General features: G+C 40.5%; 1 protein-coding gene across 5 annotated transcripts; it reads left to right on the top strand.

The window, feature by feature from the left end:
* The first annotated feature begins 1478 nt into the window (after nucleotides 1-1478).
* Nucleotides 1479-26793, top strand: tcf3a (transcription factor 3a). Of its 5 annotated transcripts, XM_068599556.1 has the most exons (21): nucleotides 1480-1810; nucleotides 1911-2008; nucleotides 5558-5654; nucleotides 6058-6130; nucleotides 11858-11931; nucleotides 12851-12926; nucleotides 13628-13668; nucleotides 13840-13975; nucleotides 14368-14417; nucleotides 15803-15902; nucleotides 16290-16426; nucleotides 16532-16688; nucleotides 16793-16851; nucleotides 16981-17059; nucleotides 18073-18149; nucleotides 18298-18471; nucleotides 18650-18761; nucleotides 18872-19004; nucleotides 20108-20346; nucleotides 23975-24103; nucleotides 24226-26793. In XM_068599556.1, exons 3-20 carry the CDS (start codon nucleotides 5601-5603, stop codon nucleotides 24094-24096), a joined length of 1893 nt encoding a protein of 630 aa, XP_068455657.1. In that variant the 5' UTR covers nucleotides 1480-1810; nucleotides 1911-2008; nucleotides 5558-5600; the 3' UTR covers nucleotides 24097-24103; nucleotides 24226-26793. The 5 variants fall into 5 exon arrangements, with proteins under 5 accessions (XP_068455688.1, XP_068455657.1, XP_068455665.1 ...); XM_068599564.1 differs by lacking the exon at nucleotides 20108-20346 and adding an exon at nucleotides 23282-23517 and having other exon boundaries at nucleotides 1480-2008; XM_068599571.1 differs by having other exon boundaries at nucleotides 1480-2008; nucleotides 18872-18959.
* The last annotated feature ends 270 nt before the right edge of the window (nucleotides 26794-27063 follow it).

Here is a 27063-nt window from a genome sequence, read left to right on the forward strand (position 1 = left end):
CTTTTTAAAAGGCAACAAACCAAACATTGTTTGATGTTTTGTGTAGCGCTGTGATATGATCACTTCCATGGCATATGCATGCACCATCTTCCCCCAGGTGTGCTGCAGGAGCCTCTCAAGTGAATCTGTGACATGAGACCAGTTTTGTCATAATGAGGTTGATGTGCTGGCATTGACTGAATGTTCCTCACCCTGTTGAAAAAATATAAAGATGCATTTAACTGCATCTGTCTTTAACAATGCATTTCTAAGCATGCATTGGCTGTTTCTGTATCTAAGTAAAATGTACTATTGTAGCCTACATTTTAATAGATTTATTTAGTCCTAAGGGTAACATGGTAACCAGTCTTTAGTACCACTGTTAATGACATACAGGTGTGTGCTTGAGTTGCATGTGTGCAACGTATGCTAGGCATATGTGTGTGTGTGTGTGTGTGTGTGTGTGTGTGTGTGTGTGTGTGTGTGTGTGTGTGTGTGTGTGTGAACCACAAAGTGGATGGCTGTGTTTTCTCGTAAAGGCCAGCACAGATGTTATTTAGGTTGTTTCCCCTCAAACCAGTTGAGGTTTACTTTAGAAAGGTCTCAAAACAAACGCTGACATTAACTGCAGACTTGTTTACATAACCACCAAGGTACAACTCATGAGAAAAGAGTAGTTAAGCCATTTTGTGAGTTAGATGTGGGTTCATGCAAACTCTTTTGATTCCAGTTTGGCAAAAGAAAGTAGCCGTCCCATATTTTTTGTCACAGTCTTTCTCTCTCCCACACATAGATAAAAAACACACACTTGTGCATTCACACATGTTGCACTCATTCTCTAACTGCAAAGGTTGTTGTTCCTCCTTAATCACTAGGGTAAACCTAAGCTATAACTTTTGGACACATTATGAATGTATATTACTTAAATTATCTTAGGGGCTACTGTTATGGCTATAAATGAGCTACTTATTAGGGATATATTCATGTACTACTAACCTTAATCTGGAAAATGTGGCACTAAACTGAAACTCTTTGAAGAAAAAAAAAGGGTATTGTGGATGCAAAATAAGTAATATTGCAAGATTTTACATGGTATCAAATATATAGCCCATTGTGGCATTTATTCACAGCCAGGTCACACAATAGGTTTTTGGCCATGAATTCAGACAATTGTGGCCAAATACAATCCTCAAAGGAAAAACTTTCTTACGATCTAATCGATGTTTAGCATTAGAGCATAACTGGCGATGGTGGACTCAAATCTCTCTACTCAGAAACAAACGCGAACATTTTTTTGTAGCGCAGGGACCGCTTCAGAACAAAATTAAAACGCAAGAAACCCTAAGGCAAAATGAACCTGCCCTAAAGCTCGATGATAAAATATGCTTGGATACTTCACTTGTCAATCAAATTTTCGTCGTTTCCCATTGGTCCACCCGCTGATATTATCATTCCATCTTCTACTGGTCGAGGCTGTTGGGCTTTCCGTTGTCCTCATCCGCCAGTCGACATAGGTCCCTGCGAATTGCTTAGTACGGTCATTTTGTGTCGTGTTTACACCGACAAAACAGGGGTATTTTGTTTTATTTAAGCTAACTGATGCGTCAATACACGGATTATTGAAGCCTGCTTTGTTTGGTTTCTTCGTTTGAATCGAGATAGGACATCGCTGATGTTTCAGCGTCCATGTCCCCCCGTAGGCTGTGCTGCTGCGGAGTGATCTTTACTTCATTGGAACCGACAATGTGGAGGCTGTTAAAATGTCTACTTGGAAAATGAAATTGTTACATTTTCTCTAAGAATAAGGAAACAGAGCGGCTTCAGCGTTATGGTTAGTAACGTGTTTTCAGTTTCGTGACGAAAACAACAAGCAGACGAGGCGACGGAGGGGTGGTTCATATTGTCTTTCCTCCTTTTCATCGAGCCCACAGTCCGGACCACGGGGGGAAGGATCCGATCCCCAACTTTGTTTTTCTCTCTACTGCAGCCGTCGATTTCTCCCTGTTGGATGCCATATAATTGAATCCAGGTAAATATGTGTGTACACATACATCGGCGAGAAACGTATGCATGTCAAACAGAAGTCGCCTGTCGCGTTGTTACCGGAGTAATAATCAAGTTTTAAGCGCATCGTTCAAGTTGTAACTGAGTGCCACAGCCGGGAAAAGCGGGGTCTTGGATTTTCGTCCCTTCGGCCTGAGCGAGCTCGCGGCGTTGTTACTATTCCGAGTACCAGCCGCTCATATGTGGTGGAAAAGGTTTCTTTGTTCACTTCAGTGGGCTCTAACGTTAGCTGTTACGGCACATTAGCATACTGCCGGACTAAATGAGCTCCCCCAGGATGTCTCTGTCTGTAGTATGTCGGGCTTATAGAAGCAAACGTGTGAACGTTAGCCGTTGAAGCGTTACCGTCGACATACGATGGTGGTTGTTCGGTCTAACGGTACGACGGTCCCGGTCGGAGCTACAACGTCAATATTTTTTCGCCCGTTATCAATATGTAATAGTTTCACTCGTGTAGCTTAGGTCGCTGTACTCGTAGGTGTCAAACACAACATTGTGCAATGATATTAAAATCCTAGTTATAAGTATAACTCTGGGGGTATTCTCTCTTCTTTTTTTTTTCTTCCTCTACCTCCCTCCACCAAAAGCAAACCACTTTAACGAGCAACACGAATGCAGCTAACGCCTGTTTTTACTCCATCTTGCTGAATTTAAAACACGTTTCGAACAATTTTTTTTTTTAAATCCTTGACTTTTATGCTCATTTCGTAGCATTGTGGCCGTTCAACTGAAAGTTTGGTGGCCCGTGTCTTTGTGTTCACTTGTGCCCCATTCTCCTGCTCGACGTGAGAGGTAGGCAACAGGTTTTAATGTCCTTTTAAACATCCCATAGGGGTTTAAACCTCCCGATGAGGCGTTAAAACTCTGAAAGATCCTTTTTGGACTCCAGGTAGGAAATGTTGTGGGGGTATTTATGCCGTAAAACTTTTCGCCAAATGGGAAGGCCGGAGGTGGGGGTGCTCAAGACAAGCGTATGCAACTTCCATTTGTTAGGAGGGGCTAACACTTATCCCCCATTTTGACCTCAGCCCAGTGGAAGACAGAAATTACCAGATTATGTAGTGCCAACGTATTTTCGCTTGTTCTTATGTAAGAACACACGCATTTCTTAATGTTGTGCCATTATTTGCATTATTCTTTTCTGTTGGGCTTGATTTTAATGGTTGCATCTTTTCATGCCTTCAGAATCGGATGTTTATGTTATGTCAACATTTTTTAAATATTTTGCGTCATGACAGATTTACTGGATTATAAACAAAGTAGTGACATTACTCCCACTATTTCTAGGAGTATCACTGGTATAAAGCTTCACCGTAATGCATATAACATAAGTATAAAGTTAGATACTGTAGTTGTCATGAACAGCTAAAATGACTTAAAATAATTGTTCTTTTCTTTGTCGAGTACATAATTTTAGACTTGAAGGGAATCTTCAGTCATGCCCTGAAAATGATACTCAGTTATTTTAGTGGTAGAAGTGAAATCATCCCAGGAGCATTTACATATGCAGCCTACTTGAGGTCATGACTCAGAACAATCTAAAACCCCACCCAAATTGTTTAAAATACTATATGACTGTCGTAGTATTTGTTATTTCACCTTTTTGTTCCCTTCTTGACTGAACTAACTGCTTGCAACAATGGGAATAAATATTGGATTTCATTGCTTTTGTTGATTAACTTCCAAATTTCTAATTCAATTGTTTATACGTTTTTGAAGTTATAGTAGTTGCTGTACTTTAAATGACATCTTGTTTGTGTTGGTAACAGATCTCTGCACACAATGTTCTCTTTCGGCAACACAGTTTTCCAATGTTATTTGTTTGACACTACATATCATTCTGCAGTCTCAGTAATTGCTGCAATTCAGACAATATTTCTGGCACTCATAAGGTGAATATGTTGTAGCAACATTTGCAGATTTGAAAAACATCTTGCGCCATTTTTTTTTGGCCAATTAACAGAGGTATACAGTTTCTGCATCATTGTCAAACAATTCAAATCTATTTAAAGTGGCATATCATCATACCATTAGGATTTTGCCCTGCTGGTATTTACCAGCAGTGCTTTTGTATTGCAAAGTGTCTGCTGGTTTGCTCACCTTGTGTAAAAATGCTGACTTATTTAGATGTTTAACACACATGGCCTGAATTCGCATTTGATACCGGCTGGTCAGACCATATATTTCTTATTTGAGAATCAAGCATGTCCTGTTATTACTCTCTTAAGGTTTTCAAAAGAGCTGTTTGACCATGTTGGTATTTGAGGTAGAGGAAGCTGCCTGAGTCCAGGACCCAACTAACAACAAATGCAGTGTGGCCTGTGGCTGAACCATATAGTCACACATGTTAGATGTGGGCTACCAGGGAAACTCTTAGAACTAAGTGGATTTCTCAGTACTTGTTCAATACTTTGATGGCCCCGCAAGAAGGCTTCATCTACCGTACCAAGAAGATCTCCTTCTCGATGAGCGTTTTAGCCCAGTTCCGGAAACCAAACTACCATGCCTGAAAATGCTTATTACATACGCTAGCCATGTGCGGGCATACCACAACTTAATTTGTAAAATTATCCCACCATGCGCTCTTCCTGTCCTCCTGTCTTTAGCCAAGACCAGTTCCTCATGTAGGGCTAGCAACGCTGCTGGACACGTAGCAAAAGTCATGCATTTTAAAACGAGAATGTAGTAATGTGTCGATATAGCCTGAATGTGCTACTAGAATCAATGGTAGAAACATTTTCTGTGCCAGTGTGAAAAAAATGTTTTGTTGGTTAAATGTCAGGCTTGCTCGCAATGTTATTTAATACATTTTTCATATTCATATTGAGCAAACTTTTGAGCCATCTGAATCCTTATGTTCTTTACAATGGTACAATAAATCAATATTAGATTGATAATGGATATAGGTTTGGACATTTTCTGGAGTAGTGTTTATTGTAATATTTTCTGAATCAAGATCTTTTTTGGTTATTATCATAACTTTGGCCACCATTCCTATTGGATGTGACAACATTTTATTCACTTATTCACTTAACAACGCCCGATGAAACAACTTCGCAATGGAAGAGGCAACAATTCAGACACTCACTCAAACATGTTAAAATGAGGCTCCAGTTTAACAATATTTTCTGAACCACTTATTTGTCAGTGAAAAGGAAGACACCAGTTGCCCATGAGAATATATAATCACTTGAACCTTTACTATAAACACAGTATGAACAAAACACTGAAAATAAGACCTAATTTGTATAGCATATAGTATAATGTTTTATCACTTTTAAAGGCTGCAATTGCAATTCCTAAACTTTAAATGGACTGTTCCAGCTGAATGATAAACAATGAATGCATGAAACTGCTTAGTATCTACCAATAGTCACAATATTGTCACTTTATTGATGTATGGGAAAAACACTGTGATACTTGACTTTGGTATTAACTAGCTCTACTCCTGCGTACCTTTGCTGGTCAGAATAGGGCAACAATATACTCATATTCTCCTTACCTCTGCTTGTAGTCGCTTGCTGAGACTGAAACGGCCAAGTTAACAGCAGCAGAGAATGGCTGCAGTGGAAACAGACAAGGAGCTCAACGACTTGCTGGATTTTAGCGCGGTAAGATCTATGAACATTGCTTGAATTGAATGTGCATCCTATACATTTCATTCTATGCTTGCACACAATTTTATGAAACTTTTATGATTCCCGAACAGTTGTCAAGTAATCATATAATAGCTTTATTTTATACAGCACTTTTAAAAACATGGTTTACAAAGTGCTTCCACAGATAAGCAAAGCATAAACACACTCAAGTAGAAATGTGATTGAATATCAGAGCATCCATGAACGGGCCAGTTGGGTCATGATTTTCAGCAATTGCAGCTTCATGATTAGGATAGGATACATGAGAGAATACTTTGAACTACCGCATAAATCAACCTTTAAACAAGTAGAGAGGATACAACTAGGCAAAGTATAAGATGGATTACAGTTAACAGTTTAATATCTCTCTCTTCAGATGTTTGAGCCTCCAGTTACAAACGGCAAGAACCGTCCGACTACTCTCGCCAGCAGTCAGTTTGGAGGTTCAGGTAAGACGAGAACATTTTTCTGATTTACTTTGTCTTCCGGACTTCCAGAATAAATGAAATGCTCCATTTTTTTGGATTATATTATCTTGATTAGAAAAAAATGTCATTAAAATGTAAAGACAAAAAAAGAGAGAAAAATACTCTCCTTTCTCTCGCATAAAGCTTTGTAATACTTTGTAAGGCTCCCTCGTACATCTCCTGAAAGTAAAGCATGACAGTTTCTTGTCATCTCACTACTCCACATTTCATTAATTCGTGGTGTTTTGAATGGTAATAGAAAAGGAAATTGTTCTGGTTTTCCTCTTGTTCTCATTAATTGCGTTTCAGATCACAGATTATTAGGAAAAAAAACTCTAGAAAATTACCAGTTTATTCTATTTTATGTCGATCAAGCGTCATCTCCTCTGCACTTTCTCATCCTCGCCTTGCAGGTGTCCTTCCCTCACGTTCTCAGCTATTGCCATTCAATCACTTATGGATAAAGGCAGAGGGTGGTGGGAGTTGATGGGAGCAGCCCAATTAATCTTCTCTGCTTACACTGTGACTAAGTGCTTTCCCTTGTCCTGCAATCTCACACCCTACTTATCCTCTTCACATAACTCAATTTCACTTGGAGCCCCCCCCATCCTCACCATTAGCTTAGCCTATAAGTTAGCCCATCAGTTTTGAAACAGCTTTGGAGATACTCAATATCAGTTTCCTTTATTTTATATTTTTGGGGCCCTTTTGTATTACTGTCGTACACAAAAAGTAGTTAACTTTTAAAATAACTCCCTGTCCATCGCTATTCCTACTGTAGCAGATCCACATCAACCTTTCTCTGTCACACTCGAATCTCCAGGATTGCAGTAGGTCTTTTGGTTGGTAATGTAAATGAAACAGGATATTGAAGCTAGGAAGAAAGACAAGACATACATTGACTGGGTGGGGTTTAGGGGGCTCTATTTTCTCCAATCACTTGAGGGTCCACTTGCATGTTCTCTTGTCAGAGCAAGGTGTGTAGTTACAAAAGAGACACGCTTTCACATCAGGAACAACGTTTCATGAGGTCCATAGAAACGTGAAAAACACTTCTGCCGCTGTCCACCTGCCCTTTCAATATATTCCAGGGTATTTAGCCATACAAGCAAAACAATGTATCTGGGAACATAATACGCGAAAGGAAGAACAGTAGAGATGTCGAGTGGAACGCTGTAGTGGTATAACATGCGTCTTTGGAAGTTTGATACTTGTCTTTCCACTGCTGTGAAGAATCATTACCATCCCAATTATTGTTAATAACTAAGTTGACCACAGTGGCTATTAAGAGATGCCACATTCTGGTCAGTGGGTCAATGGGTTGGTCGGTTTGTGTTACCAAATTCTCATTGTTAGGTTTTAAGAAGATAAGTGCCTCTAAACCCACTATTTGTTGGGGGAGGAAGGGACGTGTGTGTATATGTGTGAGTGTGATATTTTAACATAACTGCAGGCACTACAACAGTTTAGATGGTTCTATTTACAGAAATTATATTGGAGGTAACCGTGTGTATGTTTAGTGGCATCTCGTGATTTCAGGTTGCAACCAACTAAATACCCCTCAGCCAGAGACCTGTACTAGAATATGTGCTCACTCTCAGAAACAAAGCATATTTCCCAAAATGTAAAATTATTCCATCTTGCACAAGGCCATACCTTTTTGTTTGGGATACTTTTAGGTTGGAGCAGTACTGCTGAATATTGTCACGTCATATGTGGCTAATTTCTTTTTAAAGAAAAATGCATGGTTGTATGTAGTAAAGTTGGTAAATGCTTTTTCTGGATACCTAATGCTGCGATGATCAGATTAGTTTCAAAGAACCTCACTTGGTCTCTGTAGTTCTGGCCTTTGTGGAGCAGCTGCCACGTGTTTTCTTTATAAAGTCAGTTGGATCCCATTTTTTTCTCCAGTATGGTTAAGGTTTGGGATATGTGGGGGTTTAACATGTGTGGCGATGGGGAACCTCCTTTTTAGAGTCTCCGGTGATGATAATATCTCTGCTCTGGTCGTTTGCGCCTGTTCAATCCCTGTCACTAGTCAGTTAAAGTAATTTCAGTGCACTTTCGTTTTTTGATGACTAGAAACTGAGAATCCTATAATGTATTTTTAAACGTGGGTCGGGCTGAAATGCAGAAGGGAAAGAGTTTGAAATTTGCATGCTTTTTTTTCTTTTTTTTCCAAATAGAAGTGTAGGAGAATTACAAACACTTTAGGATGTTTAAGTCACAAGTAATTTGCTGTTTCAAATGTGAATTTCTGGCGAGGGATGCACTGATCCAACGTTTTCAGTACCGAGTCAATACCAGTGTTTGTTTAACAGGCTGTTTGCTGCATTGTGTGGAAGTGACTGGAATCCTTCTTTTATGTGTAAGGTAACATCAGACTTGACTTAAAACATTGCTTTCCTAACTTTGTAATACAAAATGCAACAATTAAATACTCAATTGTGATAAATTGGTATTAGTGCATTCCTATTTCTAACTTATAATTGCTGTTAAAATGTGTATTATTTCACCCTGTGTCAGATCTAGGATGTTGCTGTATTTGTTAGTGGGTTGATGCATACTGTTGTGTTTCAGAAGCCACCAGTGACTCACAAGTTTAAAAACAGCCAAGCCTGTGTTATTGTACATTGTTCATTTCTTCATTAACAGTGTTCACTCTTTAAGATTTGACCTGACATCATGCGTTGTGTCTGTGTGACTCATTTGGGCAAAAGGAAGGAAGGTGTGTAGACAAAATGGCACACTCAGTTTTAGGTGCCTGGGGCTCTGTTCACATAAAAGCCGAGGCATGTCTGCAAGTTTGGTCAATGTATGTGCAGGAGTTTTGTTCATGAAGCCTGTGACTCAGGCTGGCTGTCTGTTTCCAGTATCTCTTCCTGTGTAATTAAAGACTAGCCATGCTTAAAGGGGCGTTTCATGCCGGCAGTAGAAGTGCATTGGGGTTCACCAGTGAATTGGTCTGACGTTACTCACCCTTTTCTTAATTTTTCTTTCTCCTGTCCCGGTAGACTGTCTGAGCGGTGCACTACTCCTGGTTTTCTAATGGTTTTGTAACTGCTGGTGTCCTTAATGGGAATCGTAAAAATGACACAGGAATCTTAAGGAAACACATTACAAATAAACAAAAGAAATAACTAACTGTAATACGCGGGTACATGCCTTTTTTTTATGATGCTACTGTATTTCAATATTGTAAAGACCCAAGCTAGATCAAAAGTATTAACTTTTCTCACAGCGTATGCAGACATCTAATATTGTAGTATATTTTAATGTAAAAACTAATTTTCAATGTGAAGCCGATTTGGCTTCACAGTGAACACCTGAACCGTTATACTATAAAGGTGCTAAAGTATAAATTCACAGGGTCTATTGCCTCAACATGGCGACGCCGTGCAGGCGGCTCTCAGGTAATAGTGCTGACGGAGCTAACCGTGTTAAGCTGAGGGGGAACTGAAGGCTGGGTGCTACAAGGGTGCTACGCTTCTACGATGAGGATGTTATCAGCTGTAACCGCTGCATGAGCGCAGGCACTAAAAGGCACATGCGGGCAGCCCGGCTATGTAAACAAAACATGGAAAAGCTCGGATTTCAACACACACAGAGGGAGAGTGGCATCAGACTGTGCTCAGGTACTCTAGTATATATCTAAAGATAGATAATGGTGCATTGATGCTATATTAATGCCCTGAATGTCATCTAGAGAACCATAAAGTACATTTTCTCAGGACAGTAATTTTAGTACTTTTACTGAAGTAAAATATGAGTACATACTCCTTTGAACCTCTCGTTGTCTTTTTCTCACTACCAGCCTCCTTCTGTTTCTCCCCCTATTATTTTCATATGCATATATTTATATTTCCAGGCTATTTCTATCGTTTTACTCTTGTGGTTCAAACCACAATATATTAGAGGTACATAATATATTACAGGTGTGTAGAGGTACCTGATTATTTTTCCAGCACATTGATAAAAGTACAGTAAAAAATACATTTAAAAAAAACAGCGACCACAATGATAAACTCCTGATATAATCTTTTTTTTGTGTTAAATGTCATTTTTATAAAGTTGACAGCAAGATGACATTTCCAATTGATTAGTTCACTCAGTTTTGTTCTGCTTATCACCAGATCAGTTGATTAGAAATAATTTACATTAATTAAAATTGTTCTCTACTGATCTTGGTTTATCTTATTTCCCCCTTGCTTTTATCCCATAATTCCACTCCTTCAGGTGTGACTATTCACATTAATCCTCCCATTATTTCCTCACACAATCCATTGATTCAATTAAATTCGAAAATTCATGTATCACTAACACCTGTTCAGCCCACACTTAAGATCCTCGAAACGCATATACGAGAGAGATTGTGTGTTAGTTTTCTTCAAAGTGCTATATGCACCCTGCTATTTGTGGAATAAAAGGTGACAGTTCGTACTTTTTCCCCCGAGTGCTTCACAATCTTTAGTTCTTCTAAAGAGGGTAAAAATGTCTCGATAATTAGTTATACATCTTTTCCCCCCCAGACTGTTCTGATATCGTACTTGGTTCTGAATTCATGGTAATAATGTAGGTGAGTGGACGGTAAAACATTGCCAAACAAATTTATCTGGAAATACTTGGTTTGACACTGCGGCTAGCTTACTTTAAATGTCGTGTTGATAACGAAACTAAAGCAGTTCTACCCTGAAAGCCGTCACGTGGGTCTCCAACAGTAAACGTTGAATCTTCTTCTCTGGAGCTCGGGGTTCTAATGACCTCCAGCAGAAACAAATAGTTCGTAAATTGTCGTTATTGTGTTTGATTGACGTGGAGAGTGACAGTCAGCGATAGAGAGGGGGACAAGACATTGTCTCCTTCATCTCTTATTCTGCTGGTGTCGCGTGTATAGATCAGAGTTGTCACGGCAATCTAGCTGCTCTCAGCACTGTGGACCCATCAGTCTGTTCTACTGCTGATCCTGTCATGATTCTAGCCCTCCTCTACCCCCTCCCCGCTCCCTTCTCCCCTTTTTAATTAGACAACAAAACAAAAAAATATGAATATTCATAGGACCGAGCTTCATTAATATGCACAATTATGCAAATCAGTACGCAATTAAGCTTCAGCTTTCCCCCAGAGATGCTGTGTTGCAGTACGAGAGGAGATTGAGAGAAAGGGGACGGGCAGGAATTTCTGCTTCACCAATCTTTAAAATCACTCCTTTTTTTTTTTTTTTAAACACGTTTACTTTTCTGAAAGCCGTGGAGCTTTTGGCCGGGGATAACGCGTGTCGACTGTGTAAGATTGAGACCTTCGGCGTGCGTCCTGTGTTAAGACAAAGGTGTCGGCTGAATGTGAGAGAATGGATGGGGGGACGAGTGACTGTTGCCATGGAAAATGTAAAGGAGTGGAGTGGGAGAATGAAGAATGTCGAGGATGATTCTGGGAACCTCATACTGGGTGTTAATTATTCAAACTTCCTACAGCTCATATCCACGCTATGTGACAGCGCTGTCACTATGCTGTCTCTGTGTGAGCTGTGAAGTGAAGCTCTTCAATTGAGGTTACTCTGAGCAGCCTGGAAAAAAACCTGAATCAAAGCAGGTCAACTTCATCATTCTCTGAAGTTAGACTCAGTTTTGCAAAGCCTAAGCGTAAATCCTTGTTAGGAATGTGTGTCTTTTTTTGTGGTTAATGGGCCTAACCCAGTTCTTTGTCTTACAGGTATGGATGACAGGAGTGGGTCCGGTCCCTGGGGACCAGGAGAACAGAACAGTCCATCTTTCAACCAGGGAAGGGTAAGTTTTATCTGGCCTGGTAGATGTCATGCTAGTGAGTGAGACACAATGCAAGTTTTGAGTGATCATGCAATTCATACCATTCTTACACACAAACAATATGTGTAATTAATACAATTTGGAGGGGGGGGGGGAAAGTAAGTTATCACCTAGCTCTTAATTTAAAATATTTTACTGCTTAGAGGCAGTTTTGATGAGTTAACTAGAAATTAAGATATATTACACACACGGGGGACATTTGACAAAATCAACAACACAAACATATTCACACTGAATCATAAAATAATGTCTCTTCACACATTTCAGAATATTGTGAAGCTCAAAAAGCCTTAATGTTACCGTCCAGATTTGTGCTAATATAAAACTGGTTTGCATTTTGTTTGAGCAGAAATTGGAAAAAGGTTATGATCTCATCTCTAAACCAATCAAATGATCAGATATACTGAGTTTAATACTGATACTAACAATGCCATATTTCATCTAAGATATCTAGAACAGGGTACCGGGGTATCTTGGGATGATTAAATGTCATGGATGATTCAGATCCTTCTGAATTTATTTATTTGCTTTATTTTTTTATACCTCATGCAAATAAATGGATATTCTGACATGTCAACCTGTCCCCATTTCTAACTAAATATCCAAATATACTTTTCTGTTTAAAAAAAATTCTATAGTTATTTTATCGTACAGGCTTTCTGAATCTTCAGGAAACCCTGTAGTTTCTGAAGATTCCCATAACGACCCTTTCATCCCAAAACCTGCCTTTTTTTTAAAAACTAGGTATGGTGAACGGTCTCAGAGCCAAGTTGCATAATCTTTCTCAACCTATTCACATGAACACACAACGGTTTATTTGGGGCTTCATTTATTTGTATCTATTTTTATATCCCGAATGTCTCTGTTGTCTTTCCCACAGGGTTATGCAGAACAAGGCCTTTACAATGAGCAAGAGGGCATTGCCTCTGCCCCCATGTATGGATCGGGGATCGTTGGTAAGAGTTTAATTGAACTATGCGGAAGCATAGAAACCACAACTTTCACATACTCTTTTTAAAAAAAATAAAAACTAAAGAGAATCGGGGAAGTTTGGGGCCCGTGTTTCTAATGGTAGGACTTAATGACAGAAGAACATGCTGATTGAAATGCACAAGTCTGCATCAATGGACTGAGGGACTGAACCCACACAATGAGTTGTTTGTTTAAGAGGGTAGTCGTTCATAGGTTAGACACTAATGTACCACTTTAGTGCGAGCCATATTTATGCTTAGGTGGCAGTGGATGAAGGGAACAGAGTAATCAGGGAGGATGTGGAGGAGGGTTTTTTTTCTTTCTCGTGTGTTGTTGTTGCAGTTTGTGTGTTCAGGGCGGGAGGGGGTGTGGGGGGTAAAGGGCACCCATGCACAAACAAGGCTGTCCCATGGGACTGTGGTAGCCTATAGCTCTCCTCTGTTTAACTGTCAGGGGAGGGGACAGAGGTTTGGCACAATTGCCCCTGAACCATTTATAATGGGCCAATTTGTTGTTGTTTTGCTGTCCACGGCCATAAATACCACACCTCATCATAATACACTCACACGGCAGATGGGAGGCACCCAAATGGAGAAAGGGGAATGACCAGATTGAGATTTAACACTGACAAAAAAGCCCAATATTCACAATCATGACCTGATTTTATATTCCGTTCTCCTAACAGGGAAGGCCGAGCGAGGACCGTACTCGTCATTTGCAACACAGGTAAACAAGTCGGACGTATCACCACGTCTCTCTTCGTGCTCTTTGAGGGAAACTCAGTCGCTTAGTCAGTTTTCTCTTCCTGTATCATTCTGAATTTCCTGCCACAGTGAATTACTTTACTTCCTACACAAGCTTGTGCTTTTTTTCCCTTCTTTTTTGCACCGTCTCTAGCCGGGCTTCATGCCCAGTGAGATGCCAATGCCCAGTCCTGATGCCCTCTCCCCATCTGGCCTGAAGTCCAACTCCCAGTTTTATTCCTCCTATGAGGGAAGCAACTCTCGCAGGAGACCCTCACAAGAACCCATTGGTAAGATTTATAAGTGTTGAACGTAGTCGGAAAATATAGTTTTTGTTCTGATTTATATTTATAATTCTGTGGAGATCTTCACTTCTCCTGCTGAGGTTTTTGAAAGTGTTCAAGAAATCACACTTCTGCTTCGTTTAAGAAAGTGAAATCACCGAGGAAAGTCTGATTATCAAATAACATCAGACTAGAATACCTTTTGATTACGCATTAATAAGTGGTCACAAGACAGATGGTTAGATTGGATTAGCAGGATTTGAGAAGGACTTTGGAAAGAAGTGTGCTATATGAATGAATCCCTACATTGGTGGTTGTAAAGTCACTTCAGTTAAGCTTTTTCTATGTGTGTGTGTGCATATGCATGCTTATGTGATTTCCCTCCTTCCTTCCCTCAGGAACACAGCCTAAAAAGATCAGGAAGGTGCCCCCTGGCCTGCCCTCCTCGGTGAGTACTAGCATCAGAAAACAGCTATGAACTATATCGCAGCTATTGCAGTCAGTCCATGAGAGCTCATGTTGTCATGTTTACGCCCCTTTTCACATACCATTCGACATCTTAAGCCTCTCCTTGGCTTGCAAAGAAGGAGAATCGCTGCTATACAGGACATCCAGCTCTTACAGCTGTGTATCTACACCACCAAAGGGAAAAAAGCAGGGGGGGGAAAGCCACTCATTAACCCAGTCACTTATTTGCAGTATGTATTTATAGTGTGTTGTATTTGTAGGAGCTTTACTTTATGGCCACTTTGGATCACTGAAGGAAATGTATACTGGGCTTCGTACGCTGCCTCATTTTTTCCCTCCCACTCTCGCTCTCTGGACACTCTTTTTCTTCCTGTTTCTTCGTTACCCCCTCCCCCTCCTCTCTACCCCACACCACCCTCCCCCGCCTCCCTCTCCTTCCCTCCGCCTCCCTCCCCTTTCTTTCTCTCTCCCTCCCCCATCCCTCTTTCCCAGCTGCCAGTGGAGTTGGCTGCCATCCAGCATTCGGCAGATGGTTCAGTAATTAGGAGTGCATCTCTTCGTTCCCTCTTCTCCTCTCCCCTCTTTTTTCTCTCCTTTTCTCTCTGTTTAATCAAATTACAGAAGAAAACTTCAGTCCATTTGGATTTGAGTATTGCAGATGCAGTTTTGATACTTGCTTTTCTTCGAGAACAGTCTTGATGGAGAATGTTATTGTGGCGCAGAACATTGGTTCCTTAACACCCATTATACCATGCACTAAATCTGACTGCGTCTCCCATTGTGTGGTCTCATCTCACTGTGTTAAAGAGTGTGAATTATGTATCTGTAAACCATTCGCAGTGTGTTTCTGTTCAACAGAATGAAATGTAAAAGCCCGACAGAGATGGGAGACAGAGCCCAATGAATTCACTGACGCTGCATATTCGATACATAATGCTCAGCGCTCCAGTCTACAGAAACGTTGCAACAGCCTGTTTATTGAATTAAGTAGTAAAACTAGATCGTAAAAATAGATTCCAGCTAGTAAGGAACACATACTTTTAAGTGCTGTGTTTAATTAGGTATTTAATGCATTTTTCTTTTCTTTTTTTTCTTTTGAAAACTTAACCCAGGTACAGATACTATTTCATGGGGAAATCAATTTGTGGTCATCCTCCTCAGTAGAAAGCTCCCAGGGAACTTTTGTATGAGTATCTCAAAAGTAATATACCACACAACATGTAGTATTTTTATATATGTATATAGTATCATGGCGTTCAGGCAACGAGTAAGTCATACTACGTAGTTTGCTTCTAGTATTATAGGGATTTGTGACAGTTTACAAGCACTGAGCTGTTCTTTTTTCCTTCTGTGTATCCTTTGTAGGTTTATGCATCTGCTTCAGGAGACGATTTCAACAGGGACAATGCTGGCTACCCGGTCTCCAAGGCAGGAAACGTCTTCCCACCACCATTCTATGTGCAAGGTCAGTCAAAACAAGACTTTCTTTCAGAGCCTCCCCTTGTTCATTGTTGTGGGTTGAAAAGTTCAGTCTGACTGAGACACTTTTTTTTATTAATGGGGGTAAATGTATCGAACACTTACAAAAGATAATCATATTCCTTTTATAGCCAGTATGGTTGTGAATATAGATCCCCACAATATCCTCAGGGAAGTCTGGATGAACCCCCAGTGAACACCCTATGGTTCCTGGGTGCCGAATAGTGCATTACAGTTGAATGAAGTCATCACGGTAATGTGACATGTCTCATATGTGGCCTTTATTGTCTTCTCATCTCCTGTGGCTGGTTATCCCCTCGCCCCTCTGACTCCCCCGCCCCTCCCCTCTCCTCCGCTGGATGCCCCCTTACAGAAGGCCTCCACCCGCCCTCTGATCCATGGGGCTCTGCCAGGTCGATGGTTCAGCCTGGTTATTCTGCCATGCTGGGCAACTCCCCCCATCTGAGCCAGCATGCTCCCTTCACTGCCATCAACCCCCAAGACAGACTGGTGAGTTTCGCCCTTCTCGCTTTTTGGTCTTGTTTATCTCTGAAGGCACAACAAGGACAATTTTTGACTGATGCGTCGTTGTGGTTTTGTGTCTTTGCTTTCCAGAAACGGCAGCCACTGCCCCTCTCTCCACAGAACTTCCCCATGCATGGCAGCGAGGTGAACGGGACTCATCCCTCTGGCTTCCACTCTGGCCCTCACTCTGGCCCCAACAGCTTCGGGGTCCCCAGCCACACACCCCCTATGGCTGACCCTATTATGGGTAAACGTGTTAATGCATGCTCTTTTCTGTTTGAAAATGGTCACATAGCAGAAAATGTATTCAGCATAGGATCAAATTGACACGCTTTTTTATTTTCCTAAAAGCCAATCGAGGATCAGTACCTGGAAGTTCAGGAGATGAAATTGGAAAAGCCCTGGCATCTGTAAGTAATAATAGAATATATATTTATTGGCAATTCTTTAAGACACACCTTGTAAATGTTATTTATTTATTATTATGTAAAGGAATATGTTGCATTTCATTAACTTAAAAACGTTTTTCCTCTTTCCAGATCTATCCTTCAGACCCACACAGTAACACCTTCCCTCCGTCTCCGTCTACTCCCTCTGGCTCTCCCCAGGCTGTTTCAGGTGAGGGAAAAGCTTGAGTCCTATTTTCCTACACTGTTTTTTTTTATTCAACACAGTGTGTAAGGGAGGCGGAGGGGGTTGTGCGATCTTTAACCTGCATTGTTCTCATTCTCACTAAGACTGAATGGTTTTTAATAACAATGCAGCTCCATCTATTGGGTTAAACCTGAAAGTAAAACTTTCTGTTGAATATATTTATTTCTGTTTATTGAGAGATCTTTACTTGCATGTGCAAATTCCATTACAATATGACTCAGTATTGTCAATGAAACGTACTGCTTAAAATACATTAAATGGGCGACTGTATACTGGCTTGGCCGTATCTTTCCGTCAATGCTCTCAATTACTAATTTATGTTTGAAACGATGACTAGCGTAAGTACAATGTATGTCTATATGCCTGAACCATACCATACATGCATATAGTCATGCATGCTGTGTATAAGCTACAAACAAAATGTCTCTACAGCATTTAAATAAGTAAGCATGGCTGAAGCTAGCCTCGGGTCTGGATTGGTGTCCACATTTTTGTTTAAATTCTTCCTTTTTTTTTAAACGGGTATTTTGGAAATAGCTCACAATGGCTCTTTCATCATGTAAATCATCCAAATATATATAACTTATAAAAGAAGAAAGGAAAATACACTAAAAATAAGGTGGGGGGTCACACTTTCCCCATTTCTCTCAGCATTTAGTCCATGAGTGAGCTTCACACTTTATACAAAAAATACTTAGCATTTGGCCAAATTGACTCGCAAATACGACAATCTCGAGCAGTAGTTAAATCAGTCATCTACTCTGCAGTGTTTCTCAGTGAGACATTAAAAGTGTATTTCCTGTAGACCGATCCAGCACCCGTCTCTCTGCAATAAATACAATATCCATTTTTAGTGTTTTTTTTAAAATCCATTTTAGTTTATTTTGAGTATCATTAATATTAATGATGTGTTAACATGTCAGTATCAGTCAATGAGGGGCAAAAGTACTGAGCAAGCAAGCGTCTTCTTTTTTCAGGCTCTGCATCACAGTGGACTCGGTCCTCTGGCCAGGCCACACCTTCACCCAACTTTGAGGGTGGCATTCAGTCCATGGTGAGTCAACATATCTTTTCTTTTCATTTTCATGTGAGAGATGCAACGGAAGATTGTTAAAAGTAAATTACAGAGGCAAATACAGGTGCTGGTCATTCATGTATCGCCTCCTGCGGTCTCATCGTCGGTTATTCTTCATCCTCTGTAGCCGAGTAAAATGGAGGACCGTCTGGACGAAGCCATCCATGTTCTACAGCGTCACGCCAGCGGACAAGGAGTGCCAGGCCTGGCTGAGATGCACAATCTGCTCTCGTCTGGCTTAGGGTTACCTCCAGCCTTCACCAGTGCAGCACTGGGATTGGCCAGTCGCCTGCCTGGACTGGTGAGATTAATTGATAGCGGCACAGGAAATCCATCCGCAAAAGACTACATTAAGTGTGATACCACAAATTAAAAGAACAGTGAATTGTGTGAGCGGTATACCTGTTTTGTTGCTCTTATGCTCGTCCTACAAACTTTGTGCGAGGTCATTGAAACCCTGTTTAATTGTTGTCCTAAAGATGTCTGGTCTCCATGAGGACTCTGCTGGTCTGCCCTCTAGTGGGGGACTTATGCATGGTCACCACGGCCCCACATCTGGCCAGCCAGGCTCTCAGCCTGAAGGTTTTACAGGTGAGTCTATCTAGTACGTTGTCACCAATAGAGGTTAAGTCATATTCTGTTTTTTTTTTAATCTGTTATCTTATGATTGTTATCCCTTTTTTCCTGAACTCCCTGCGCAGGCCTGTCTGGTAGCCTGAAGCGCTCCAGTGGTTCTGATATCAAACGAGAGGAGAAGGAGGACGATGAAAACTGCTCCATCACCGACAGGTCAGAGGATGAGAAAAAAGACATGAAGGACCGCCTAGGAACAAGGTGTATAAACCTTTTTTTCCACACAAGATTTATACTCCTTTATCACTGCATGAGATTTCATGGCATAAGCTGCTGCTGTGGTTTAAGTATAACATGTGTCAGGAAATGGTCTTTCAGCCTTTCTACATATGAATCTTGTAGGTCGTTAATTTCTTATTCAACAAAATAAAAACAATAATTTATTTGAATAATAATAGTTAATTTTGAAAGGACTTCACTTGCGCCCCAGTCTTCTCTTGCATGGTAACAGAGACTGACTGATATATATTTATATATAAATAAATAACCTACCTGTTGTTGTTGTTAAATCAATCCTGTTTTTAATCTTCTGTTAAGTAGGATGCCTCACTAACTGGAGCTTGTGGAGTATTGAAGAGGAAATTATAAAACCAAATACAACCAGTAGAGACCAAAAATCTATGTTCACATCCAAGATATGGCAGTAAAATGATAACTCCTTTCCTAAACCCAACATCCTTACTGGCGTAACAACATCTGTATCAAATATAAAGGTAATTCCCTAATTTAGAAGGCGAAGGTACAGACAAAATATTTCTGAGTTTAAACGAGATCAACTCTTTAACCTGAAAGCAAATAAATCACAATTGTGAACACTGCCACAGTTGTCACATTATCTTACCTGCTATTGTTTCTCAGCAAGTTTAATTGTTAATGGAGTTTATTTCCGTCTGGTGTATGATCCCTGGATTCTTTAGCAGCATTGCGACCACAGGGATCAAGTTTAGATGTAGGTTTGCGTGCTTTTCCGTAGTTCAGAAGACCGTTTTAACCTTTCTCTCACTGTCATTTAGTTCATCTTCATGGATGTGGTGAAAACCTTTAGTTCCTGACTTTAGTTCCTGGGGCTTCATTGTTCAAAAACTGACAAATTGCCACGGCCAACCCCTAATGTTGCCTACTTTTCTTGCAGTGTTTGTAATTGTCATGAAATGACCTCAGAGTTTTGCCCCTGTACATGTGGCGTTGACTTTCCTCGAAGAAAAAAAAATAGATTTCACACCATAATTAGAATCCTATTATCAGTGAACTGTACCCATACTTTTGTTTTATTCCTGCCTCATCTGCCATTGGCTCTTTGCTAGTCTGGATGATGAGGAAGACGATGAAGATCTGCCAGTGGAGGTTAAGGCTGAGCGGGAGAAAGTGAGGAGGATGGCAAACAACACCCGTGAACGACTACGTGTGCGGGACATCAACGAGGCTTTTAAGGAGCTGGGCCGCATGTGTCAGCTCCATCTGAGCCACGAGAAACCGCAGACCAAATTGATCGTACTGCAACAGGCCGTTAACGTTATACTCAACCTGGAGCAGCAAGTTCGAGGTCAGTGGGTGTCCAGGGAGGAAGGAAGAGGAGGGGAAGGGCCTCCTGACAGAATAAAACTCCCACAGCTTCACTTCCCAGCTCCTTTCCATGTCCTTATTTAAAATATATTTTTTACCTCATTTGACTTCATTGTGGTGGTAAACACTCTGGGCCTCATTCACTAATATATTATCACATGGCAGAAAATAAGTGTCGCGACACCCCCACCCCCACCTGCCGATTTAGTTTTAACCAAAAAATTGAAATGCGCGTGCCCGCTGTTTGCGGTCAGCATACTGCCACAGCCCCATTTTCCTAAACATGGGGAAGTGGCTCGAGGATTATGATGGAGAAAGCGTTGAAGTTGTTAAAAAAAAAAAAAAAGGAGAAGCAAACTACTGAAGACAGTTCAGTCAATGGTGGAAAGCAGAAAAGGCAAAATGTTTCCACAGGAGTGACGAGGATAAACCAAAAAAAGAGTTTTGAGATGGCAGGTGGTGAATGTTGTGTCCCCTGAGATGCAAGATGCGGCTCAGGTTTGATATTAAAGTTTATGAATAAAAATAAGGAAACAGGTGGAGGACAAGGACCGTCTGATTTATCAGAGAGACTCATAATCTATAAGAGGAATACAGCAAAGAAATGAGGGTGAAAGTGATGACATCCAGCGAAAGATTTTCACCGAGATGTAATTTAATAATACAGAAGTATTATTGCTACATAAGTGACCAAATAGTTTGAAGCCTCAGTCACAACGTTGAGATTTTAATTGTAAATCAACATTAGAATGCTGCAACGCTTCTATTTTTGTACATCTATTCATACTTCTAATTCTGTATTTTGCACAGTTGCAGATAAAGATTATTAATATTACACTATATGTTATTTTATGACTTGTGATTCAAATATTTTCAATAACTCCCGTGCGTTGTTAAGTCCAAAAGTCAAAATAAATTGAGAAAAGAAAGAAGTAACCATGTTTTTAGCTATCAATATACTCTGCTTCAATCGATACAGATTTTCATTTAAGCTTCCAAAAGCCACATTTTCATGCTGATGAAATACTGTTTGCTCTGCTGCTTAACTGGGCAGCCTGGCAGCAATCCAGCACCATAACTTAGTTATATAATCACAATCAAATCATAATGTTTTTCCTTTTCGTGCGACGGCTTCATAAAATATGCCAAGAGACATTTGAACCTTCATTATAAAATCTCAATAGCGCTTAAAGACATACAATAAGTTTGAATCATGACAATAATTGAGAAGGATAAATGGGCTTCAGTGTTATTAAATGTGACCGATGCATTAGTAAACTGAGGTTTATAAATAATCTGGTCTATTAGAGCCTTGTTTTCTTTATGGATGTAGTGTTAGTATGAGATGCAGACAGGAGGCCAGGCCACCATCATTTTTGCATGTGCATGGTCTGAGACGGATATAAATTTGTTTACAGAGTAAGAACAAATGAATGTGAGAGAATACTGATGAAACCTGGATTTGTTTGGTTCAAGCACAGAGTCGTGCGTACTGTCCATCCTGTTTGTGAATGAGGCCCATTGTCCCTGCTTGATGCCAGTGAGTCAAAGCACATTTTTACAGTCCATCCTAAAAAAAAAGGATCAATAACGTGAGGGCATAGCAGAAGGAAATTAGGCTGTGTGACTGTTTTTAAGACATGCCCATTCTCCTGTTCATCTTCTACGGTTTTCGTCCTCTGGTAACACATACAGGACGGCTGTTTGTCCCGATGCAGTATGTGTTACCTTGTCTCATAATTGGCCGTCTGTTTCCACTGTGAAAATGCTTATATGTCTCTCCGCCTTACCCGTTGACTGTATTAACACATCTTTTTGTGCTCATTTGCTTTTTCCACTGTTGCCTCATTTAGCAAATTCAGAATTTCAAGTTACTCCAGCTTCATAATAGCTTTTTTTAAAATTATTATTATAATTTTTTTCAAACCTTTCCCTCATAGTGTACCTGTCTGTCTGTCCACTGGCACCCTGGTTAGCATGAAAGCAGGGCTGTCAGTAGTCTTGTGTATTAACCCGTCTTCAGCTTTGTTGCAGTGTCTGTCTCTGTGCTGCATGTCACCGCCTTTTAAAGCATTAACCCTTTTTTTTTTTTGCAATCCTATTTTTGAGACAAACCTTTTCATTCCTTCATTCACTCCCCAGTCTGTCATTTTCTTTTTACAGATGTCAACAGGGACCTCCTCTTCCTCACATTCAGATAAATACATCTACTGCTGATGTATTTAACATGATGCCCTCAGTCTCTCTTCTTTGTGTCTCTCTCTCTCTGTGGCTCTTTCTATGTTGGCAGAGGGTGTTGCTTCCTCTCTCCCTTTCTCTCTCCCTCCTCATAACTTCTCTCATTCTGCTGGACAGTCACCAAATCCCCTCAACTTCCATCCTGGAGCCCAATGACCAAATTAAAATGTTGGTTGGTTAGAATTCAAGACCGATTAATTCGACCTTGTCGCTCAGGTTGAATGTTGTATTTCGGCTTGAGACCGTTTAATGTCGCGCTTGCTCAACCCACAACGCTTAAACTTCTGACTGATTGACGTTTATTCGTGTTTACAAAGATGTATTATTTTATCATTCACATTGGTAGATCTGCGATAAAACTGTTACCGATAAAACTGTTACCTCCCCTCCGTTCCCTCTCCTTCAACACAGCCCTACTCGACTGGGATCTTCTTCGGCAATTCCACTGGTCTCCTCTTGGTTAAAGAGCTTAAACGTAGGACAAACAAATTCAAATTACCAATACCAAAACAAAGGGTTCTGTGTAGAAAAACTTAATTAAAAAAAAAAGTCATATCATAGGCTGAAGACGTATAACTGCAGTTGAAGGGAGACCGTCCCGGCCCGGGTTCAGCGAGGGCTGTGATTTGGGTTTGTTAACCAGCCCCTCCCACCCCCACTTCTCCTCCTGGCTGCAGTGTTGTTTCGGTGACTGATGAGAACCTGACTGCCGAGGAGAAGGAGCTGAGGGAGCGTGAGCGCCGCCACGCTAACAACACTAGGGAGAGGGTGCGTGTGCGTGACATTAACGAAGCCTTCAGAGACCTGGGCAGGATGTGTCAGGTCCACCTGCAGAGTGACAAGGCCCAGACCAAGCTTATCATCCTGCAACAGGCTGTCCAGATCATAATGGGCCTGGAGAAGCAGGTGCGAGGTAGGTCAGCCAATACAGGAAGGTCTGATCCACATAAACAACCAACCATCTCGTATCATAGCTGGACAAGTTGCCAGTCATTCACCCATAGCAAAATCTCCTCTTTAATTTTGATATTACTTATTACTGTGTGGCATTCACTTTGGCTTTCTCTCTGCTATTTGCTCGTAACACTTTAAAAAAAAAAAAAAAAAAAAATGGAGAAGAAGGGGAGAATATTTTGAGGAAGTATAACCCTGCTTTTCTGCCAAACGTCTGCAATTCTCGTCTCTCTTTTCCTTTTCTTGCTTTTCCCATTTTCTGTTCTCCCAGTCTGTTGTTGACCCTTTTTTATGTTCTGCTTTAATATCTTAAAATATTTCTAAAGGAGAAGCATAATGATTTAATCGCAAGAATTCTCGTACTTCCTCCCTTACTGTTTTTTAATTAACGTGTTGGTTCTTTTTCTTTTTTAAAGAGCGTAATTTGAACCCAAAGGCTGCCTGCCTCAAGAGGAGAGAGGAGGAAAAAGTGTCAGGCGTTGACCCCCAGATGCAGCTCGGTGGGGGTCACCCTGGTCTTGGAGATGGACATATGTGATTCTCAGGTCAGTCTACAGAGTTTGTACAGTAGGATTTGTGGTGCATTCCCTGCACAATAATATACTAAACAATCGCTTGTTTTGTGTGATTGGAAAATGTTCATTCTTGTTTCTCCTTTCCCTTCCAGTTCCTGTTGATTGTACAGCCCTTAGAACACGTGGCCTTAATCTATCATTGTCATGCATCTCAGTGTGTGTTAATCAACTTTTGGAAAGCACACACGCACACACCTCATTACTGACAAAGCAGGTGGCCACATTCCTGACTATGAATACAAAAGTAACAAGCACACTCTTACAGGAAGAGGGAAAATGTATTAATCTTAACAAGACAACACTTTGAACCGAGGACACCGGTTTGGAGACAGTGGAAAATTGGACATAAGGACATTCTTATGATCATGTTTTTGTAAGACATTTTGAAAAATTGCTTTACATGTTGGGAGCAAAACTTGTTTGGATCAAATGAAACCTTTTGGATCAACTGCTTGTGTAAGCAGAGTTAGGATTTGTATTGTTGGATGATTATTGGCATTCCCATCTGAAAAGCAGGTCTTACATTCTTCACAGGCAAAGAGGGACACCTGGGTTTAAATCTTACGATTGAACAAAACCTGTTTCAACGTGCCCAAATGAGGCCGAATGCATAGTGTTTCATTCAGATAAAAATAGCCATCATTATTATCTTCTTTCGACTGAATTACAGAGGTAGGTTTGGAGACATCAGAGAGCTGACGCCGTTCTTTGTGGTATGCTGTGGGGGTTTCTGGATGTGTTTTTTCATTATTTCTTGCTTTGGCTGAAAAGGAGCCACAGTCACTGACCCACATGTGGTCGGCCATTTTTTTGTTGTTCATTTTTTAATTGTTGAGACTGCTGGAGAGAGACTCTCCACTGACACAAACACAAGCAAAGACTCAATCAAATCCAGGAACCACAGTGATGTTGACTGAAATGTGCAGACATGCACACGCCAGCGGGTCGGACTCGAGCGTTCGGCTCTCACTCTCACTGCCCGGCATCGGCCGCTCTCGGCCTCGTGGTCAGCGTCGCGTCCGCCTGCCCCTGTCGAATCACACCTGAAGACTCTGTTACAGCATGGTGAACTTACTAAACCGAAGTCTCCGAGCAATTTGTATTATGGTAAATCACATTTTGCTAGAAGACAAGAAATAATTGAGTATTGAAAGGGATCATGAGTGTTCCTGCTACCCTGTAGAGAATTCACTCGCCATTGACAGACTTGTTTTGGTTGTTGCTGTGTGTTGAGCATTTGGTGTTATGTTTTTTTCCCCCCTTTTTGAACAATTGCAAAGCCTGTTGTAAGGATCTTCCTTTTGTAGAATTGATTTATCATGGTTTTTTATTGTTTTTGTTTTGTTTTTTTACTTTGTAAGATAGTTGTATGAGTTTTGTTTTTATCATTTGGAATGCTCTTTCTTTTTTTCTGTTTACGTTGTTTAAATGTAAGACGACTCTCAATTTAGATTCCAGGAACAAAGTGAGGTGTTTTCTTTTGTGCCAGGTGCTTAGAAATGTTAGAAATGACAAACTTATCTGGCTGTAACATCACATGTTGTGATATTGCTCTCTCTCTTCTTTTTTTTTTTAAAAATGCATGTTTGAAAACAAACCTGTCATGCCAGTTGTAATTGGATTGTTCTGGTGTTTGCGACAGTTTTTTTCTTAAATGAAACACAATATTTTTCTTCAGCACACCCCCCTCTGCTCTCCTTGGATATCCAGCTCTTTGACGGTCTTGTTGATTCGTTTGAGGAAGGGGCAGAAGGGGCGGTCTGCACAATCTGCAACACAATTCACTGTTTCATTATGAAATGAAGCATAAAACGAATCAAAAAGGGTGGCCTTAGTCATTTTCCTGACTTTGGGAGTTTTGATAATGGTTACTCACCAGTGCCTGAATACTTCTCTGCTACATGGTGGATGATGTTGCATTTGATGATTTATAGGTTGTACCTTTTTATAATACAGATGTATAAAAACATATATACTTCAGTAACATCTGACAGTGTCTCAGAACATCTAAATGAAGAATCACACCCACTGACGCTGACTGCTTCAGTGTCTGTGTCATTAAATGTAAGATGACTAATAACCCGGTCTTCAACTTTGACGCTGAAAACTACTTAATATGTTTCATCTTTTATGTACTGATTTTGTTAAGTATAATTTTGTCCTTGACTGGCATGTGCATTGATATGTATGTACAGCTGTGATATATCAGCTTTATCATTACGAGCTGATACTGATATGTAACAGTATTTGGTTTTCTACTTGTCATTTTATCCCAAATCTTGCCCCACGGACGAGCCCCAAACATTATTTTCTTTGTCAAGTCACTCTAACCTTTCTGCAGAAAAACGTGGTGTTGTTGTGATATGAAAAATCTCTACTAAAGACTTGTACTTTTATTTCTTTACATGAAAGATATGTCTGCCGTATCCAAGGATCAAAAATGCACCGGATATTCTTTGTTAACAGACCCTTTTTGTCCTCTACAACAGATGACCTGCTACAAATCTCTCTGTCTTCACTCATGTTTGGGGACAACATCTATGTAGGCTATGTCCTCAAAGTGCCTCCAGTTTCCTATTTTTTATATATAAAGTAGATATAGAGAACTGTTGTGTATATAACAGTAATGTAGCAATAAATGTGCCATTTTTAATAACAAACACCACGTTTATCCAATGTCTTTTTTTTCCAGCTGTGAATTAAAATACAAGTGCATTTTTCAATCTGCAATGCAACCAGAGGCCTGAAGCACAGAGCCGGTTCAACATATCCAGGTTCTCTCCTGGTTATCTGGCTTAACTAACCCAACCACAACCTTACACAACCTGAACTGCCAAATGCAGGATGGACAGCTGGTGGTACATTGCCTACTGTGGGAATGCGTAATCTGACAGATCTCGCTATAATACCAAAATGGTCGCTAGGAGAGC

This window comes from Clinocottus analis, unplaced genomic scaffold, assembly GCF_023055335.1.
Source record: "Clinocottus analis isolate CAN_PGR_092001 unplaced genomic scaffold, fCliAna1.0.p SCAF_11, whole genome shotgun sequence".
Lineage (NCBI taxonomy): Eukaryota > Metazoa > Chordata > Actinopteri > Perciformes > Cottidae > Clinocottus > Clinocottus analis.

Excerpts from the sequence above, each read along its gene's own strand:
- tcf3a (XM_068599556.1), top strand. The coding sequence starts at position 5,601 with ATGGCTGCAGTGGAAACAGACAAGGAGCTCAACGACTTGCTGGATTTT. Across the intron at positions 6,131-11,857 it reads CAGTCAGTTTGGAGGTTCAG|GTATGGATGACAGGAGTGGG; the intron begins GTAAGACGAGAA and ends TTTGTCTTACAG. Across the intron at positions 18,762-18,871 it reads TCAGCCTGAAGGTTTTACAG|GCCTGTCTGGTAGCCTGAAG; the intron begins GTGAGTCTATCT and ends CTCCCTGCGCAG.